This window comes from Sebastes fasciatus, chromosome 15 (assembly GCF_043250625.1).
Source record: "Sebastes fasciatus isolate fSebFas1 chromosome 15, fSebFas1.pri, whole genome shotgun sequence".
NCBI classification, from domain to species: domain Eukaryota; kingdom Metazoa; phylum Chordata; class Actinopteri; order Perciformes; family Sebastidae; genus Sebastes; species Sebastes fasciatus.
Genome location: NC_133809.1, coordinates 27,507,630 through 27,528,069, shown reverse-complemented (window position 1 = coordinate 27,528,069; position 20,440 = coordinate 27,507,630). Strand labels below are relative to the sequence as shown.

The window sequence follows — 20,440 nt, the reverse complement described above, 5'->3', positions numbered from 1 at the left end:
ATCTTTTGGGTGAATGCCTCATCAAGAAAAATAGCTCAATCTCTTTTGTATTCAGTTTTGAATGACCCCAACACTTAGTATATTTTCATAAAAAAGATTTGAAAATGCAATTTGTGAAAATGTGGCTATAGGCTGATAGTGGTCATATGGCTTGCGTCCATCTAAAAGATACTGTATGTTCACATCTCCGGAGGATGGGATGGTGTAATCAATAGCAGTCACATGTGGTTAATGTCTGGTTGGGTTAGATGTCTCCTGGACTAAATATTAATAAATGAGAACACTTTTTTTAATCCTTTTTACTTTTTTTTTTTTGTGTATGTGTGTGTGTATTTCCGGCCTGTGTGTACTGTGTAAATATAGCAGAGTGAAAAATGTAATTTCACCTCGGGGATCAATAAAGTGCCTTTCTTCTTTCTTTCTTCTTCTTCTTCTTCTTCTTCTTCTTCTTCTTCTTCTTCTTTTGAGAAAGTATCATGAAAGCACAACTTCTCATGGCATTGGAAGCTTGATTTTTTGAAGTTCCCTATCTGTCCCAACTGAATTAATAATCACATTTACCCTCTGGCCAGTGGGGTCAGGCAGACACACAGGGCACAAAATATGAACACAAAACTATTCCTCTAAAATCAACTTTAGGTTAATCTGATTAGTCACACACCCATTTCCGGGGGCTGCGATTTGTGACTCAGACTCAGTAGTCATATTTTATTCCTATTTATTATTATCTAATTTTTAGGGCTGTCAAAGTTAACGCGATAATAATGCGTTAATGCAAATTTGTTTTTAACGCCACTAATTTCTTTAGCGCATTTAACGCAACATGCAATTTTTAGGCTGGTATCATATGAAACTAGAAAAACATAAGGAATCAGTTGGTACCAACCATGTCATACTAGCTTGTCACGAAGGAGGTTAAATAATGCTCCAAACTTACTCTAAATTTTGGCGAAGAAAAACTGGCATGGTCATTGTCAAAGGGGTCCCTTGACCTTTTGACCTCAAGATATGTGAATGAAAATGGGTTTTATGGGTACCCACGAGTCTCCCCTTTACAGACATGCCCACTTTATGATAATCACATGCAGTTTGGGGCAAGTCAAGTCAGCACACTGACACACGGACAGCTGTTGTTGCCTGTTGGGCTGCAGTTTGTTATGATTTGAGTGTATTTTTTATGCTAAATGTAAATATTTTCTTTTGTTAATTGATTTCCAATAATAAATATATACAAAAATGTGCATAAAGCAGCATATTTACCCACTACCATGTTGATAAGAGTATTAAATACTTGACAAATCTCCCTTTAAGGTACATTTTGAACAGATAAAAAATGTGCGATTAATTTGTGATTAATCGTGATTAACTATGGATAATCATGTGATTAAATATTTAAATCGATTGACAGCCCTAGTAATTTTCCAATAAGGCATTTCTTAAAATGATGGCAGCTATACATACACCCACAATCGTCCAATCTAAGTCTCTATCTCATACATTTGCCACTAAAGCATGGAAACACACACACACACACACATATATATATATTCATTAAAATGGACTAAATGTAACATGATCCAGTGTCCTGTGAGATCCTCTACCCTCAGTGGTGCTGCGTTAACATGAAGCTTCTTAAATACTGAATCCAATGCAGGTGTCACAATGTTTTTATTGGCTAAAATGCTTTCAGATTTCTAAACATTTTGACACAGATGCTATAAAACTCCATCAGATTTTTTTCACTGAGGCCTGAAAATCCACAAATTCAGATTTCTCTCACTTTAATTTGGACAAAGTAACCAGAGGAGTCTGGTCAAATCAAGTCTAATTTTAGATAAAGTATTTAAATAACCTCAAGGCAATGAAGCCTAAAGTTTGGGAGGGTTTGTTGACTTTTGTTTAATGTTTATATATATTACAACATGATTTGTACTGTCCTCCAAAGGGAAAAAAAGCTGTATTGTTTTTATCCACCTTGTCCATGAGTTATGAGCTATTGATGCTTTAATGATTCATATGCACAAGTGTATGTACAGTTTTTTTTTAATGCACAACTTTTAATTCAATAACAACAACAGCCTTCACAATAACAAGAAGAGTTTTGGACGAAATAACTGCACCATGGAATAAGCAGCAACAGAAACAGAAACAACACAGCTGTATAAAGACAACATCTCAGTTATGGCTCTATATGTACAGGTGTCTCACTTGCATGAAGCTGTCCAAATGTCCCGTAAACAGTCTCTGTGTCCAAATGTCAACGTCTGCACAGTCTCGCCCTAAACTTTAACTCGTGCTCTTCTTGCGCGCGTCCCCTCCAGACTTGAGCTCCATCAGCTCCAGCTCGTGCTTCGCCGCGGTCTCCAACACCCTCTGCTTGTTGTAGAACACCACAAAGTTATTAATGATCGGGTGGATCGGCAACGCGATGGCGATCACCCCGCACAGGAAGCTCACGGCCGCGTTGCACTTCCCCAGCGTGGTCTTCGGGTAGATGTCTCCGTATCCCACCGTCGTCATGGTAATAATGGCCCACCAGAAGGACTGCGGGATGCTCCTGAACAGCGTCTCCGGGTGGCTCTGCTCCAGGGTGTAGGCCAGCGCCGAGAACACGAAGATCCCCACCCCCATGTACATGAGCAGCAGCCCCAGCTCCTTCAGGCTATTCTTGAGCGCGTAGGTGAGCGTCTGCAGCCCGGAGGAGTGGCGCGCCAGCTTGAAAACACGCGCGATCCGCAAGATCCGGAGCGCCTGCACCGCCTGCTGCACGTTAGTGAGCTCCAACATGGACGTGGTGCCGAGGTGGGTGAGACACAGCACCACGTAGAAGGGCACGATGGCCAGGAAGTCTATGATGTTCATGAAGGAGAGCAAGAAGCCGAGCTTGTCCGGAGAGGACGCGAGGCGCAGCAGGTACTCCGCGGTGAACCACAGCATGCAGGCGGTCTCGATCGCCTCCAGGATCGGGTGCTCCGACAGTTTCCCCTCGGAGTCCTCCACCTGGAGCTCCGGGATCGTCCCAACGCACATAACCACCGCAGACACCAGCACGGAGAGGAAGGACGCGATGGCGATGACGCGTGCCGCCCGAGAGGAACCGGGTTTCTCCATCAGCCTCCAGAGGAACATCTGGCACCGCTGGCTGCGCGTAATGCACCGGTCCGCGTCCAGATCCTCCAGGAGGAGCACTTTCACTTTGTCTGCGATCTCAGTCAGCTCTTCTTCCTTCTCGCTCAGGTAACTTCTGCAGCATTCGTCTAAAACACTTTGGTCGATCCTCCAGAACTCCATCTCCTTGATGAAGCAGATGGGGCAGATGCCGGGTTTGATGTGGATCTCGTCGAAGTAGTAGACGTCGATGATGCACTTGAAGGCATCGGGGTCTCGGTCGAAGTAGAACTCCTTTTTGTAAGGATCGAAGTCGTCACAGAGAGAGGAGATGACTTCTTCAGAGTTGTGAGTTGATGAGCAGTTGAGCAGCTCCGTCAGTCTGCTCTCCGGGTAGCGGTTCAACACGTCCCCGAACAGCAGCACCCGGACTCCGCCGATGTTCACAGCTATCTCCCCTTCGTCGCAGGAACCAGTTCGATATTTGGGCTTCGGAACTGTCCACATTTTACTGAAATGTTTGACTGATTAAATATGTGTCCTTTAATGTTAAAGTAAAGCGCACTAACCACAGTTGATGTCCATTATGTCTGCGCGTAAAATGTTTCCTCTTCTGACTGTTCCATGCACACTGAATGAATGGAACACAGCTTGAGAGGCAAAGCTTTACCTAACACTTCACACCTCTCTCTCTCTCTCTCTCTCTCTCTCTCTCTTTCTCCCTCCCTCTCTCTCTCTCTCTCTGAAATTCAAATAAGCTTTATTGGCATGAACGTTCAGGTCACATCATTGCCAAAGATAAATGACATATTATTGGGATATTACATTTTTCACAAATAAACTAAATAATCACAATATAACAAATACATTCACATTCTTTTTCAACACATTTTTTACTCAATCAGAAACATGTACAGAGCTTGTAGTACTTTTTAAAGGTGCAGTAAATAGAATTGGAGCAAATATGATTCAAAAGTTATTTTTATAAAACAGTTACTATATCCATGTGCCTCTGTGTCCTCAGGTGTCCTCCAGTGCTCCTAAAGGCATCTGCAAGATTTCACAGACTGGAGGAAAACAACCAATCAGAGCCGAGCTGGAGCCATCTCGTCTCTGAGCAGCTGTCAATCACTCACAAACTCTGTTCAAACGCACAAACTAGGCAGCGCTTATCAAATATGAATCAAAATTCTGTTACTGTAATGCCTATTTCAGAAACATCTAGTAGTGTACTGTTTAGCTGTAAAAACTAGAAAGTTTGTGACTTGGCAGCCATGTTGAGATCAGATATATATGACTCTCCTCTCAGGCCTGGTCTTAAGAGGAGACCCCTCTTCCTGATCCAGGCCTGATTACCCCAATCACTGCTCACTGAAATGCCTCAACTGGCTCCTACTATATATGTGCCATGCTGGCCTGAAATTCAGTGGACATCATTTGTGGACAAAGGTAAGTACAAGATTGTGACTTGGTAAGTGACCTACAATAGTCTAATAAAGACACAGCTTACTTATACACCTGATTATTCATTTAATAGCACTTATTTAATAAGTAAAGATTACTCACTCTTTTGTACTTTGATTTCTTTGTTTTTGTTACTGAGGTGACGATGACTTGAGATACAGGTATGGAAATCATTAATAACATTATCAACATTATTATCAGTAATTCATATCATATTGATCTTTCTCACTTTGTTATTTGTTTTTTACTCAGGTGCAGATGGCCCACCGGAGAGAGAAGACAGCGCGGAAGACCGAGACTCAACGTTCCCGCAGAACATCCAGAGTTTCCGTGACGATGAAGAAGAAATGCGCTCTCCTGACCAGAGCAGTGACATAAAGTTGTGATAAGATACATTACATACTCTATGTTGATTATATTATATAAAATATTCATGATTTTTTTTTTTTTATATCTTTTATATCCTCTGTGTCTCCTGGGGCACCTGAGAGTGGATGTCAAGCAACCGATCATCCCAGGAAGCTGCAGCACCACAGATGAACACACTGAACACACTTCTGCACCAAACTTTCTTCCAGACCCCATCAGGAGAGTCTGATCCCTAAACAGCCACCCCAACCGACACCCTACCTCTCCCAGCAGTCAAGAGGATGAGGAGGACAAGCTCCACAGCAGAGATGTTTCAGTTGACTAAAGAAAGTAAGACTCTTATTTAGAAGACGAATATTGACATCAAGTTGACTGATGATATTTCTAATTATCAACATCAACATCTAATTAGCTACTGTCTTGAATAATATACATAATAAACATTCATCATTAGTTTACCGTTCCAGGGCAGGACTCTTCCTTTATCCTGAGAAGACATCCTCTCAACCAGCCAAACATCCCAGGAAGCTGCAGCACCACAGCTGAACACACTGAACACACTTCTGCACCAAACCTGCTTCCAGAGCCCAAACCAGTGCGGCAACACTTAGAAGAAGACGACAGCAACGATGAGGAACTTCCCAAACTCACCAGTGCAGATGAAGCTGTCACTATGTGCTTCCTCTGTGGTGGCAGGTTTGTGAAGCTCCACAAGTCAAGACGGTTAAGAAAGAGACACCGGCAGACCTTTATCATTGTTTATAGGCACTGTTGTATTTCATTATTTTTCCTACAGTCGTTTACAGTACCTTCCTACACAATAGGCTGGTGTTGAATTCATTTATATCTAGATGACTATATCTGACTTTTGAGTGTTCCGTTAAATTATTAAGTCTGTTAATTTACGCATTCACACATCTGGAGTTTTTTCTTTTGCCAGCTGTTCTTCCTGCATTTGGCAGCTTCAACTGTGTTACTTTTAGTCTGGATTATGAGTTTAACTTCTTCGTATTTGTCTAATATAGTTTACTCTTCCTTTGTAAAAATGTGTGCTCATAACCAGACTGAGAAACCCTGGGTTGATTTATCGAGTTGATAGCCACCTTCGTAGGACCGTTTAGCATGATCTCGGTTGTTAGGGTTAGTTAAGTCAGATAACGAGAAGATACCCTGGGTATGTTGAACTCACTTCGTAGTACAGGCCTCAGGATCCAACAAATGTAAACTGCCACTATCACAACACAAAATGGACACCATGGGAGATAGTGCACTCTGGTGATCATGTAGTGTATAGCATTCAGTGGTGGAAAGTAACAGTTTAGTACATTTACTCATGTGCTACTTAAGTACTATTTTGTGGCACTGGTACTTTGAGTATTTATTTTTCATGCAACTTAATATATTTTATACTTTTTGCAGTGGTTCTCAGCCAGGGGTCCGGGGACCCCTAAATTGATTCACATCAGGTCACGGACCCCCATTTGATACGATTTTGCTTAAGGCATCTAAAAAGATTTTGGTTGTTAGATATGATTAAGACCAGAATTATATTGTTGTCAAAGGAGGACGTGAAACCTATGATCAGAACCTATGATAACACCTGTTCACTATAGAAGTGAGCCCAATGTGAATAAGAGTCATAAGAGTGACTATTCTGATCATAGGTTTCACTTCCTCCTTTGACAACAATATAATTCTGGTCTTAATCATATCTAACAACCAAAATCTTGGTTGAGAACCACTTCTACCACTGTATCCGCCAGCTGAATTTTCTGGTTAGTTATCCGGCAAAAGATTTTAAATAATCTTACTCTTTTTGGCTTGTGATCTTTTGCAAAAAAAAAAGCAGTGTAGCTGGGGCTCGTTGTCACGTCTCAGATATATGAGTTGATAGCAGTTACACCAAAGTCAGATTTTTGCCAAACTACTTTCATGATTCCATTTAAATAAAAGTTTGAGGCCCAGTTTGAGGTAAAACTTCCCAATATTTCACAAAAAGAGAAACAAAGAAAAATTAAAACATAAAAAAAAAAAAAACTGCAGCAAATTTGTCTTTTTTTTTCTTCATTCCTACTTCATTAATCATCTCAGGACCTCTCAGATTTATCTTGTGACGGCCAGGTCGGGAATCACAGAACCAAACTACCAAACTGTATGTACAGTGGTTAAAAGAGTCCTCCACAGATTTAGCACTCCAATAACACAGTCAGAACATAGACTGTATTTAAAGATGGACGACATGACAGCTCCCCAAAAGTGAAGCCGAAACATTTCGATCGCCCCCTGGTGGCTGGCTGCAGTATCTGTCATAAATCTCGCCCCCTCCATTTTAGCGGATGGGACATGGGCCAAACTAAAAAGTCAAACTTCATGTCAAACAAATTTTTCAAAAGATTGTTTCTTTCATTTTAGTGTAGTTCTTATCACGCTGATGTATGTTCAAGTGTTCATTTATCTGATAAGTTTGGTTTTAATTCATTATTTGATGCTATAAAAAGGGGATGAGACGTCATGATTGGCAGCTGTGTGTTTCAAACTGCGGCCGTGCTCGGCTCGCGATTTGTTCAATCGGGTGACCTCGATACCACGGCTCCACTGCCCGATTACTACTGCGCAGACTCTGGCTCCAAATGACGTCAAAATCTCAACATGGCTCTTCCCAACATGGCTCCTCCCGTATCCGGGATATTCTGTCTTTACTTCCTTACAGTGGGAGGAAGTGGAGACGCGTCGTCTTTATATACAGTCTATAAGACGGACTCACGATGGACAGCTTTTCAATAACGGATCAAAATCGATGCAGCAGAACCAGAGAAATCATTTTTTATTCCACACATTCTTCTTCCTTCCTACATTACCCACAATGCAACTTGACCGATGACAGTTCAGTCGGAAGTGTGTTATTATACTAGCAACTACTGAGCCTCGAGCCTCTAGCCTCAAGCAGAGATGAGGAGAAGGCTACAGAGGTCTAGTAAGCTCACTGCTCTCTAACTCCATACCTCCAGATTTATTTCATTTTCAAACTTGTAGTCTTCAGCCCCAACCGATGCTAACTCAAGTGACATCACTTGAGGCAATTTACCAGACTTCAGCTCCCTCTGGAGCAACAAAAGGCTTTATACAACTTTTTTCACATATGCAATTGTGCTCCCCAAGAACTGTAAACAGACATTGATATGTAAAATTTGCGTCGAGTTCCCCTTTAAAACCAGCTTGACTTTTAACTTCAACAGTAAAATGTTTGTACACCCTGATGCATCAGGCTATATGATATATCATACATAATAATATGTTAGTCACATGGGTAATTTTTCTGCAGAACAAGTGTGTTTTCTTTGATATATTAAGGACATTTAGCTGATAATACTTCTATACTTTTACTGAAAGGCACAGTGTGTAGGATTTGGTAGCATCTAGTGTTGTGGTTGCAGATTGCAACCAACTGATTACCCCTCTGTTCACTCCTCCCTTTCCAAGACTGCGGTAACGTGACCCGCAGTTATGAAGTCAGACGACGGCTGGCGGTACCACGGTTTTGCACTCTGCGGCTCACGTTACCACAGGTTCACAAGCGTGTCGGAGAACTACGGTGGCCTTCAGGTGACATACAAACGCCAAAGGCTCTTTCTAGAGTCAGAGTTTGGTTTGTCCGTTCTGGGTTACTGTGGAAACATGGCAGAGCAACATGGCGGACTCCTTGAAGAGGACCCGCTTCCTATGTAGATATGAAGGTGCTCATTCTAAGCTAACAAAAACACAATGATTCTTAGTTTAAGTTGATTAAACACTAATGAAAACACAGTTATGAATATTTTTTTCTGCTATTAGATCCCCCGAAATCCTACACACTGTTCCTTTAAAGTTATATTTCAGTGCTGGTTGAATTAGGAGTTTGCATGTTCTCCCCGTGTTAGCATGGGTTTTCTCCAGGTGCTCCAGCTTCCTCCCACAGTCCAAAGACATGCAGGTTAGGTTCATTGTAGACTCTAAATTGCCCGTAGGTTTGAATGTGAGTGTGAATGGTTGTCTGTCTCTATGTGTCAGCCCTGTGATAGTCTGACGACCTGTCCAGGGTGTACCACGCCATCGCCCAGTATCAGCTGGGATCAGCTCCAGCCCCCCCGCGACCCTGAATAGGATAAGTGGTTACAGATAATGGATGAATGGATGGATGGATTGGCGACACCCATAGTTACTGTAACCCCACCACTAACAATGAAAACTACTATATAGACTATTTACTACTATATAGACTACTCTATTGGTACTTTAACTTAAGTGAAGGATCTGAGTTCACCATAGCATTACATTTAAAAACATTCTGAACAAATATATATGTTAAAAGAAAAATGATATGTACAGAGTCATGATATACTTTCCCTTCAGAATATACTGTATAATGCACTAAAAAAATTACTGGACTGCTGTTGAATAATGTGCATCTGTGCATGAAGAGAGCTGCTGTGCTCACTGAAAATGCTTGAAGCCTCATGCTGACATTAATATTTACAGTACGTTGTTGCATATTTAAATGGTTCCACAGTTCCACGTGCAGCACATCACAAAGTGTAGTCCAGCTGATACTGCGGTGAAGAGGACCCAAATCCATCTACTGTTCACCTGACAAGATTATTTACATTGCTGTTGTCCAAGGGTCCAGTTATCTCTGGCTCATGAGACATGTTGAAAACCAAGATTAGGATCACTAGACGTGTTTTATTTCAGAGTTGCGGGTCTTAAGGCTCCTGGCTCTCACTGGTCCACTCCACCAGGTGAGCGGCAGGGCCCTCATTGCTTGGTCATTGTGCTGGTCCGCTCTTCGTTGACTGCTAGCTGATCTCCAGCAGATTGGTGTTGACGTGGTAGCAGATATAGGAGAGGTACTCATGCTGACAGATTCCTGGGATGTCACAGCTCACCTGATCGGCAGAGGGAGACAGGAGAAGACGGAAAACACATTTAATCATTGTACTGCAGGAGTATTTGTCTGTGCACCATCGATTCAACCGATTCACCTATGTATCGCAACTTTTAAATATATTTTTAATGCCAGAATCGATATATTTGCTTAATTTGAGTCTATGCGGAGGTAAAAGGAAGTAACCGCTTGTATTGTTGTAGTCTGAGTATCGTGACGTCATATCCGTTCCGCATCCGTCAACCAAAACAAACCGCCGCAAGCCCAAACGAGAAAGTAGAAAACGGCGGAGGGTTGGTGTGGATACGACCTGCACCCTTACATTTTAAATCCACAGTGGTAAACACTACACATACAGTAAAGTATGAAAATACTTTGGGATTCACACATTGACAGGAAAAGCAGAGCTAGACATCATGGCTAAAGCTGCATGCTAACTCTGTCACGGACAGTAAACGTTATCGTATCGCGGTAACATGTGGTCGAACCAGCCTTCACTCGCATATCCGAGGTCAAATGGGCCGACGCTACAACTGTATGTTAAATGCATTCAAACGGCCCCGATGGAGCTCATCATGGATGTATAAAGAGAACGGAGCTTACGGGAGAGCTAGAGACGGACCCGGCGAAGTTAGCGGAAGTATATGTCTGGTTTTCAAAATAAGGTGTTAACAAAAGGGAACTGTATATCCAAAATATATATATGATAATAAGATTGGGTGAATTATATTTACCAGAATTATAAAACATTACATATCCCTTATAAATAAATAAATAAATAAATAGAAAATGCCACTACATTGTGAGGGAAATGTCTTTATTCTTTGATTTTTGGGTTGCTGGAAAAAAATCTTATAAATAATGCCTGACAATGACTGATATATTTGACTTCAGGACATCTCTGACTACATAAATGCTGAAAATCAAACATTTTTACTATATTAATTCAGTTATTTTCCAAAGTAAAAAGTTTCTAGAAGTCCCTAGGTCTAGTGTTAAAAAAGTTATCAAAATTCGCAATAAATTGTAATATCGAATTGCAATACTTACACATCAGACCCAGAGTTGATTAACCGAGTTGATCACCACCTTTGGAGGACCGTTTAGCGGGATCTCGTTTGTTAGGGTTAGATAAGCCAGATTAAGAGGAAATACCTTGGGTATGTTGAACTCGCTTTGTAGTACAGGCCTCAGGTCACCAGAAACAGCCCTTTAGATGAATGCTAATGATGCTCTGCGTCTGTTGGATGTGCAAATATGCAACTGTTTGCCAACATATTCCCCACAGCAGCTTTATAAGGCGACGGTGTGTCGGTGTTGTGTTTACAGCTTAGTGTGCTGCCCTGAAGTGGTTAAGAGATATAAACTAATGCAGGTTTAAAGGCACCCTGTGAAGTTTTATTGTAAACAAATAAAAGCTATGCTTACATTCAGTGTTACTCACCAAAAGCCACTGTGTCTACCCTCGAGGTCTAACGAATGTGCACAACGTTGTGAAACCTCAACCTTCTTCCCTACCTCTGATAGCGCATTGCTGTTTTTTTATTAAATTAGTGCCGCCTGTAGATCACTGGAATAATTTGAAACTATGCATTGGCCAGACTGTGTATTGCGTTATCCGCGTGCATAGCGGGACTCACTCATAAAACACTGCTTCGTAGTGCTACTATAGGTTTAAAAACACAGGGTAAAAGTAAAAGTACAGAAGTATTATCAGCTAAAGTATCAAAAGTAAAAGTAGGTGTTATATATTTACTGTCATATATATATTTGGATAAGATATATGATACTTTAAATTGGGCTATCTTAGAATTGTGACCAAGATATGTACTGTGGACATTTTACAGTTGAAAAATAACTTGTGATTGCTCAGTGACAATGTATTGGCATCACTGTTTCTAAATGACCTCAAACATATGTTTGGCTATAGGCTGACACACTATTGTGTCCAGGCAGAAACCTCTAGGGTCTGAAAGGTGAAGCCAATGCTGAAGTGCCTTAAACTTGCACTAACATCCAGCAGGGGGCGACTCCTCTGGTTGCAAAAAGAAGTCTGATTGTATAGAAGTCTATGAGAAAATGAGCCTACTTCTCACTTGATTTATTACCTCAGTAAACATTGTAAACATGAGTTTATGGTCTCAATCACTAGTTTCAAGTCTTCTTCAAAACAGCATGATGTTCATTTAGTAAATTATGGTCCCATTTAGAGTCAAATAGACCATAAAGCAGGGGATGCTACCTTGTGATCATGGGAGTTGTCTTAAAACTCTAACCCTTTCACCGTGTGTTTTCAGTTCATGAAAGTTAATTTTATCATATTAATCACCTAAAAATATCCTATTCAGCGGTCTGGTTGCAAAAAAACAAGATGGCGAAAGCCAAAATGCCGAACTCGAGGCTTCAAATCCGTAGTCCACAAACCAATGGGTGACGTCACAGTGACTACGTCCACTTCTTATATAAAGTCTATGGTTGTGTCACATGTATCCACGACAGAGTAGAAAAACGGACATTTCCTGCATTCATTTAAAACTCCATTATCACTTTTAATTGGAACTGGCTTAGGTGTCATCATGTGACTGATATTTTACAATTAGGTCACCTGAGTCAGTTCTATAGGCTGATGAAGACTGGGATTGAGAGCTTCGGAAAAAGCTACTAATTGGACCATGCGTTGACATTGTTTTCTCACACATGCTGATCCCGGGGCCAAGAGTGAACACTCATGCTCAAGAATTTGTACATTGTGTCTTTATGTCTTTTCTTCTGTGCTTTAGATGAAATAATGACATAATTATAAGCAACATTTGAAGCAGTGAAAGCAGATTTGGCCTCTTACATCTGTCTTGCTGCCGGAGGTGGTGGGGTCCAGATGTTTGAACAGGTCAGCGAGTTCTTCCCTCAGTTTCTTTGAACGCTTACTGTCTGTGTGCAGCACAAGAGCCTGATAGTTCACCGGTAGTCCATACCTAGCAAGAGACATCCTCATCATGAGACTACTCACAAGAATATGAATCACATGCCATTTTTTTAAGGGGAAATCACCAGCACTGACCTGAGAACTGATTCAACAAACACCCTCAATGCCTTCAAGTGAATCCAGGCAACAAACACCGAGCTGAAATTCACCTTCAGCCAACGCACAAAGACTCCCTATGGAGGAGGTATTCACATTTATAATATACTATAACATACACTCAAATCCTAAAAAAAACTCTATAGAGCATGATGTTGAACTCACATATTGTTCTTTCTTGTGAAAACTTTGCTGCCTCATCTCCTGCTGCTGCTTCGCCTCCAGATCAAAGATATACTCGCGCACGATGAACCTGTGTGGATCATAGGCTACACTATGGTAATTGACAAACAGACAACACAGCTTTGACTTGATGTGGTACTCCCTGGCAATCCGTCCTGCTTACTTGCTCTCCTGGGCTTCGGCTTTGAATTCACACACGGCTCTTTTGAAAAGTGTAACTGAGAAAATGGCTCCCATTCCATCCTCGTACAGCTTCCTGATGGTCACACAAGATATAATGACAGGAAATTAGAGCGACACGTGACAACATGCGACAATTATGCTGTGAAAACAGAGTCACATGAAGACTCATTTGGTTTGTTACACTATTACACACAGTCAGGTGTTGTCAGGCCCTATGACCTCCTCATAAATGTGTTGCAGGTTGTGTGAACCGATCAGGACGGCGACTTTTACTTGTATTTACTATAGCCAGCAAGAGCAACCGTAAGTTAAAACTGGAAATGGAACAAAGGAAAAAGGGGTGTGCCGCATACAGTAAGGTTAACAGAGCCATTTTTGACTTTGTCAATAGTCTTGGTACATTCATTAATTCAAAGACCCTGGGGTGACCTTGACCTGGGCTCACCCGGTATAGAGCGTGCGCCCCAGGCTGAATCCTGGAAAGCGGCCCAGGTTTGAACTCGATCCATGGCCCTTCGTGAATGTCACCCCCCCCCCCCCCCCCCCCCCCTCTTTATTCTCCAGCTGTTCTAATAAAGACAATAAAATCCCTAAAAATGATCTTTATCTTAATTTAAAGGCCTGTATTTTCAATAATCCTGGCTGATTAAAGCTCTACTTATGGGTGTAGCTATGATGGGAATCACTAAATTTTGCCATTTCAAAGGGGTCTCTTGACCTTTGACCTCAAGATATGTGAATGAAAATGGGTTCTATGGGTACCCACGAGTCTCCCCTTTACAGACATGTCAACTTTATGATAATCACATGCAGTTTTGGGCAAGTCATAGTCAAGTCAGCACACTGACACACTGACAGCTGTTGTTGCCTGTTGGGCTGCAGTTTGCCATGTTATGATTTGAGCATATTTTTTATGTTAAATGCAGTACCTGTGAGGGTTTCTGGACAATATTTGTCATTGTTTTGTGTTGTTAATTGATTTTCAATAATAAATATACATATACATAAAGCAAGCATATTTGTCCACTCCCATGTTGATAAAAGTAGTAAATACTTGACAAGTCTCCCTTTAAGGTACATTTTGAACAGATAAAAACTGTGCGATTAATCACGATTAACTATTTTAATTGATTGACAGCCCTAATACCAGCATCAACTTTCAAAAGCCCATATTAGTGAGACTCTAAACTGTGATGTAATGCGGAGGAACAGTCAAGACTTCATCTGTTGCTTAAAACTGGAGGGCTGCTGTACAGGACTCAAATGTGTTTTTCCTGTTTGAAAACAAATTTGGGTTTGACAGCACTTTTTACTTCTTCACTACCAAGCATTTTATTTTTCTTGTAAGGTATGCTACTCAGGTTCTGGCATGATGTCATAAAGCATTAAAATATTTAAAATTTTAGTTGAATACAACTTTTCCTCAGAAAAACAAAACAAAACAAAACATTTCCTTTCCTGCAACTGATCCAAGCTACACGGACTCTTACTTTCTGCCGGTAATGGAACACCTGTGCTTACTTAGCCTGACCTTTTAGATGCTGAGAACAGGTACTCTGAGCTTTTCTGGTGCAAGTCTACCGAGATCAAGTGGAATGGCTTGTCTTACAGCCAAGAGTGCATAAAGAAAGCTCACCTGCTGGACCGCGGAACCACAAACTTTGACAGAGATTCATAGGTCTCCTCCCACTGCCGGTAGCTCCCTCTGTGACCAAAAACACGTAAAGAACAACACATGAATATACACGCACAAACTCTTGTGTTACGCCGTAAAATGAGGGTAGAATAACCTTTGTGTCACCGACCTGGTCACCACTACCAGTAGAGTGGTGAGGTACTCTGAGACCACCAGGTCTTCCTTCTTCACTATGTCATTCAGACTGCGAGTTTGCAAAGTCCCGCTGGAAAGACAGACACTCCAGTTAATGATTTTATAGTTACAGTAATATAATGATGTATTTTTGCTTAATATGTAACTGACGTCACTCACGCTAGTATTTTCTCGAGGCTTTGCAAGCTCGTTTTCACACTGTTGTAGGCTGCAGCTCGAGATTTTAATTCCGTCTCCATCTGGGAAACTTCCTGACACACATGACATGTAAACATCAGGAGTACATGTGATTACCTCAAAACTAGTCCAAGATAAGAACGCATTAAATATCTTTAAAGAGGACCTATTATGCTTATTTTCAAGTGCATACTTGTATTTTGGATTTCTACTAGAACCTCCTGCCTCCCCCCCCCCACCATTTAAACCCAAACTACGATATTCTCCTAAACCTAACTAAGTAGTTTTGTTGCCTAAGTCTAACCAAGTCAATCTTTTCCTAAACCTAACTAAGTAGTTTTATTTTGAAAAGACCGGAGTGGAAATTGACTTGTGCGTCACGTGTTGCCGGACATTCGTAGGAAAAAGCATGAAAAATACCTTGAAAGCATCACGAAAAAAAATAAATGTAATTTGTGTCTATGTAGACGAATCAAATAGATTAAATTCCGTAACTATTTCACAAACTCCCGTGAGACTTTGTTGGACTTTCACTGTTTCTTTTGCGTCTCCCAACTGCGAATAATAAATTGCAGGAGAACTCCTTTGAGGTGAAGATTATGACTGTAATAACTCTATTTACATGTTTTCCTATATGTACATATGCTCATTTTCATGGGTTAGTACCTTGCCGATGATGTCTGCCAGGCTGGAGAGAGGCAGAGCTGTGGGATACTTGGCTTTGTCCCACTGAAACTTGGTGGTGTAGCTCATCAGGTCCACTGAGAAACACACACACAAGAAGTCATAACTAGAAACCATCTGGAAACACACACCACCACCACACAGTAGAATACGAGTGTCATTCAGAAAACACAAGCGTGAAAGCACTGTAAAAATGCACACTTTTTAGAAGGAGTCACACACGGCACTGCACTCCAGCTCAAAGAGCAAATTGCCAGCGGATAAAAAATACCCCTCAGAGACTTGAGGTAAGCTTTCAGGGGCGACACGACGGCTGTCTGATTCACGCCGTGGTCTGATGGGGAAAGTGATCAGAGACACTGGTTAGCCTGGTTTGTGTTGGGCAGCAGTTACTGCCTTTATGTAAGAGGCTAATACAAGATAAAGGGACCAGTGTAGGCTGTGTTATCTCTGTGGATGTTTGTGTGTATATATGCATATGGAGCTCGCTTTAAGCAGCTCTGAGTCTCGTTTGCAGCGTGCACATAGCCTGGGGTTTCTACGCACTTACTTAATGAGTTTCTATACGATGTAATTAACACCCTCAGCCATGTGCATCAGCATGTGTGTGTTTGTGTGTGACTCACCTCCATTGGCTAAGGCGTTTTCCAGCACTTTGTCACCGGACTGCTCCATCACCTCCCTCATACACTGATGTGTTTTTTTAATCACGCTGAGCAGACAAGCAACGGGAAAAATATCATTAGGGTTTACTCACGTTAATTATTTAGATATAATTTGAATCATTTATTGGCTCATTTCCTGAAAATCTCTTTCCTTCTAATTCTGGCACTGAGGCCCACAATGAACTATAAATGTCCAATAAGGGTTTTATTTATCCACGTAAAGACCTCTAGCTGAAGAGAGATTCAGAAAACAATGCATCAAACTGAATAAAAACAAGTCTGGGCTAAATTACAATAGGTAGGTAGGTAGGTAGGTCGATAGGTAGGTAAGTAGGTAGACAGGTAGGTAGGTAGTTAGGTAGGTAGACTTTAACACCACAAGATCCCTAGATCACAAAAAACGTGCATCACTCACACAAAAAGATGAGATAGGTACGAAAAACGCTGTATTTACAAATCTCTATATAAATGTACATACCAACTACTACTTTAAACTAGATAAAAAAATAAAAAAAAATACAATAAAATAGAATTAAAGATATATTTCCGTTGTGCAAATTGAAATAAAATGTGCCTTGTGTATTGCCACTCAGACAAAATCCCCTGGTTTGATCTACATTTATGTCGCAAATAGGCCATGACATCCTCACTTACACCGCGTCAGCTCAGATATACCAACAATGAATTTAAAATCAGGAGGGAAAACTAACTGTCAGCTGCCCCTGACCATCAATTAATCATGGTGTGGAGCACATACAGGCTCACAGTTACAAGTTTTAATTAAGGACAAGGCTGCACATTAAAGGGGAACACCACTCACGTTTTGAATTCCAAAGCAGCTCCACACTTTATACCATATGACATCACAAATTTGAGTTTTAGCACTCTAGTTTTTGGATTTGGAAGAGAGTTGTTTATGTTTACTAATATTTTTTGGACTGTCTTAGACTGTAGAAATAACGTATGAATTTTGAAAATGGACGTAGTTCCCCTTTAAGTTACAAACGTGCAATGGATGACCATTGAGACACACAGGTTTCATGTGCATCAACATATGGAGTGCTACAGGAATGAGTCCTAAAACCCGGAAATGTGTTAGCATTTTAGCACTTCTGGTTCCCTTATCTGGAAGTCAATGAGTTTTTTGAGTTTACATCAATAAATGGAAAAATCCCATTGGCTTTTTGTTGAGGGAACCCAGTGTGATGCTAACTTCCTGGTTGGCCTACAAAAAATACGTCATCCCTGGAGCGCTCTGTTGGGCAACATATTCAGTTTGGTTCATGATTGTTGGACTTTTTATTACCTTTCGGTCAGTGTGTCGAGCCTGGAGAGATCATCCGCCATGCTGAGCAGACTGTCCAGTATTCCCACCTGGGGTCACAGCAGAGACAGCACAGTCAGTGTTACTGTGGCTGGTGATGTATCATGGATTTGACATGGAGCAGTCCTGCATGTATAATGACTTTTGAACGTATACTGGCTTTTAAGATTCAGCCTCATATGTCCGCATATGTTATATTCAATACCACACACGTTTCATGTTTGAACTCAAATGACAAACTGCTGTTAAGGTTCCTGGCAGCCGAGGTGAACATTGATCACGTTGAGTGAAATGGGTCGGGTGGAAATTTTGCCTCAAACTGTAGAGAGCAACCTGAGCCTTCATCCCTTCACAGGAGAAGGACACCAAACACCATCATCCTCCTCAACCACACTCTACTGTACTGGTATAAACGCAAAACTAACATACTCTACTCGCTTGTTTGTTTTTAACAATGCTGTTCTCACAACAGGCCCTTCCATATCCAGTCCTTATGTACATATTTAATCCCTATGGTTTGCTTGGCCCCCTCGGGCTCTTTCATTAGGACAGACGATACACAGCCTCACCTTGAGATCTGGAATGGAGAACTTGCAGCAGGAGGCCAGGTTGGTTTTGGCAATGGTGCGCTTGAGTTTCTCTACACTGGTCAAAGTGGTCTTGTCCAGAGGGACAGAAATCAACCATAGGTCTGTCATGACTCCCAGTGCTTCACAAAGAGACCTCCAGGCAAAATCCTCCCAACAAGAACAGGCTTTGGCACCAAATAGACTGTGACCCAGAGCAGACAAACATATAGTAAGATGAACTCCATCATCGAAAGCATATATAGGCTTTAACATGACTGTTTTTTGTTTATAGTATTCTATTTCTGTTTCCAAGTCATTGAGTATCATATTAACATTGTCCCTTATGGCAACTTGAAGTCAAATAAAAGAAACTACAAAATGAAAAGAAATCCTAATTGAAAGCAAGGATTCTTACCGTCAGGTTATCTTCATGACCGCCCTGTGTCAGTCCCACTGTGAATGTTGGAAAGTCTGAGCAGCAGCTCCACCTGAGACTGGCTGACAGCCGGCCCACTGCCTTCTAGGATCACAAGAAGCTGTTACATCACCTCAGGTGATTTGAGTAGACGTTACCTAAATTAGTTGACTTTCAATTTGCAACTTTGCTGTCGCTCTGCATGTTCCTCAAAGTTAAAAGAAAAAAGAAAAAAAGATAAGTTTAATTTGTTTAAATATTTATGTATGGGAACAATTTAAAAAAGCCTGCAGCCTAAAACAACATTGGATTTACAATTTACGATAGTCTATGTGTGTGTGAAAGAGCTAGCCTACATTTGCACAGTTAAGAAATGCATAACACACTGATATTTTGTTTGAAATTTAAAACGGTGACAGAAACATTTCTGGCTAACTACATATAGTCAAGTTAAACAGTAGATTAAAGTTATGCTATTCAACAAAGTGTGTAAAATAAATACCTAACCTTTTGTAGTGTTTTATCATTTTTATCAATAATAAAGTTCCGAAAGGAGATATTTTTTTATATTGTTAATAATAGTAGTAGTAGTTAGTATAAGTATAATATTGTTTATAATATATATATTATATTACAAACAAATTGCTGTTTTTACTTGTTTAAAACAGTGTTAAAACTTTGTAAGAAAGTGTATATATTAAGCCACACTAATATAATATATTATAATATATAATATAAACCTCCCATAATAACCTTTCAGCATATTGTAATTCAAGTGTTCTGAAAGATAACTAGAATTCTACACCTCCTCATGGCTCTGTTTTCATGCTTTACAAAAATCTAGCCCGTGACAGGAGACTTTGGCCAATCACAGGTCATTTCATTGAGAGAGAGCGTTCCAATTGGCTGTTCATTGAACGGAGGCAGCTGTCAATCACTCGCGAACTCCGATCAAACGGTCAAACTAAGCATCGCTGATCAAATATGAATCAATATTCTGTTACTGTAATTCCTATTTCTCTCCTCAAATGTTTTCAGAAACATCTTGTAGTGTACTGTTTAGCTGTAAAATGAGAAAGTTTGCTCCGGCTGGTGGGCGGTGCTTGGTATTTCCTCAACTGATCTCAACATGGTGGCCGGGTCACAAACTTTAATTATTTAATTATTAATATTATATTATATATATAATATTATGTATATATAATATAGATATATATATTATATATATAATATATATATATATATATATTATATATATAATATATATATATTATATATATATATATTATATAAAATATATATATATTATATAATATATATATTATATATATATATATTATATATATGATATATATGATATATAATGGTTTCAATCATGGTTTAAACCCAGAATAACTTTGGAGAGGAGGGGGAACTGTGTTCAGTCGGTCTTGTTTCTACTCGGACCTATTTCGCAAAACTCACTTGA

The 20,440-nt window shown here is 40.5% G+C and overlaps 2 protein-coding genes across 2 annotated transcripts; both read right to left on the bottom strand.

The window, feature by feature from the left end:
• Nucleotides 1-1,670: 1,670 nt before the first annotated feature.
• Nucleotides 1,671-3,794, bottom strand: kcnf1b (potassium voltage-gated channel, subfamily F, member 1b). The gene has a single exon (XM_074660408.1). It carries the CDS (start codon nucleotides 3,613-3,615, stop codon nucleotides 2,287-2,289), a length of 1,329 nt encoding a protein of 442 aa, XP_074516509.1. The 5' UTR covers nucleotides 3,616-3,794; the 3' UTR covers nucleotides 1,671-2,286.
• A 5,143-nt stretch (nucleotides 3,795-8,937) lies between these two features.
• LOC141783189 (V-type proton ATPase subunit C 1-B-like) lies at nucleotides 8,938-19,356 on the bottom strand. Its single transcript, XM_074660304.1, has 14 exons — nucleotides 18,973-19,356; nucleotides 18,558-18,759; nucleotides 17,971-18,038; nucleotides 16,626-16,711; nucleotides 15,982-16,076; nucleotides 15,298-15,389; nucleotides 15,113-15,208; nucleotides 14,944-15,012; nucleotides 13,288-13,380; nucleotides 13,107-13,194; nucleotides 12,921-13,018; nucleotides 12,705-12,834; nucleotides 9,416-9,863; nucleotides 8,938-9,348 (listed from the first exon to the last, which is right to left on the bottom strand). The coding sequence occupies exons 2-13, from the start codon at nucleotides 18,684-18,686 to the stop codon at nucleotides 9,774-9,776; spliced, it is 1,134 nt and encodes a 377-aa protein (XP_074516405.1). The 5' UTR covers nucleotides 18,687-18,759; nucleotides 18,973-19,356; the 3' UTR covers nucleotides 8,938-9,348; nucleotides 9,416-9,773.
• Nucleotides 19,357-20,440: the final 1,084 nt, after the last annotated feature.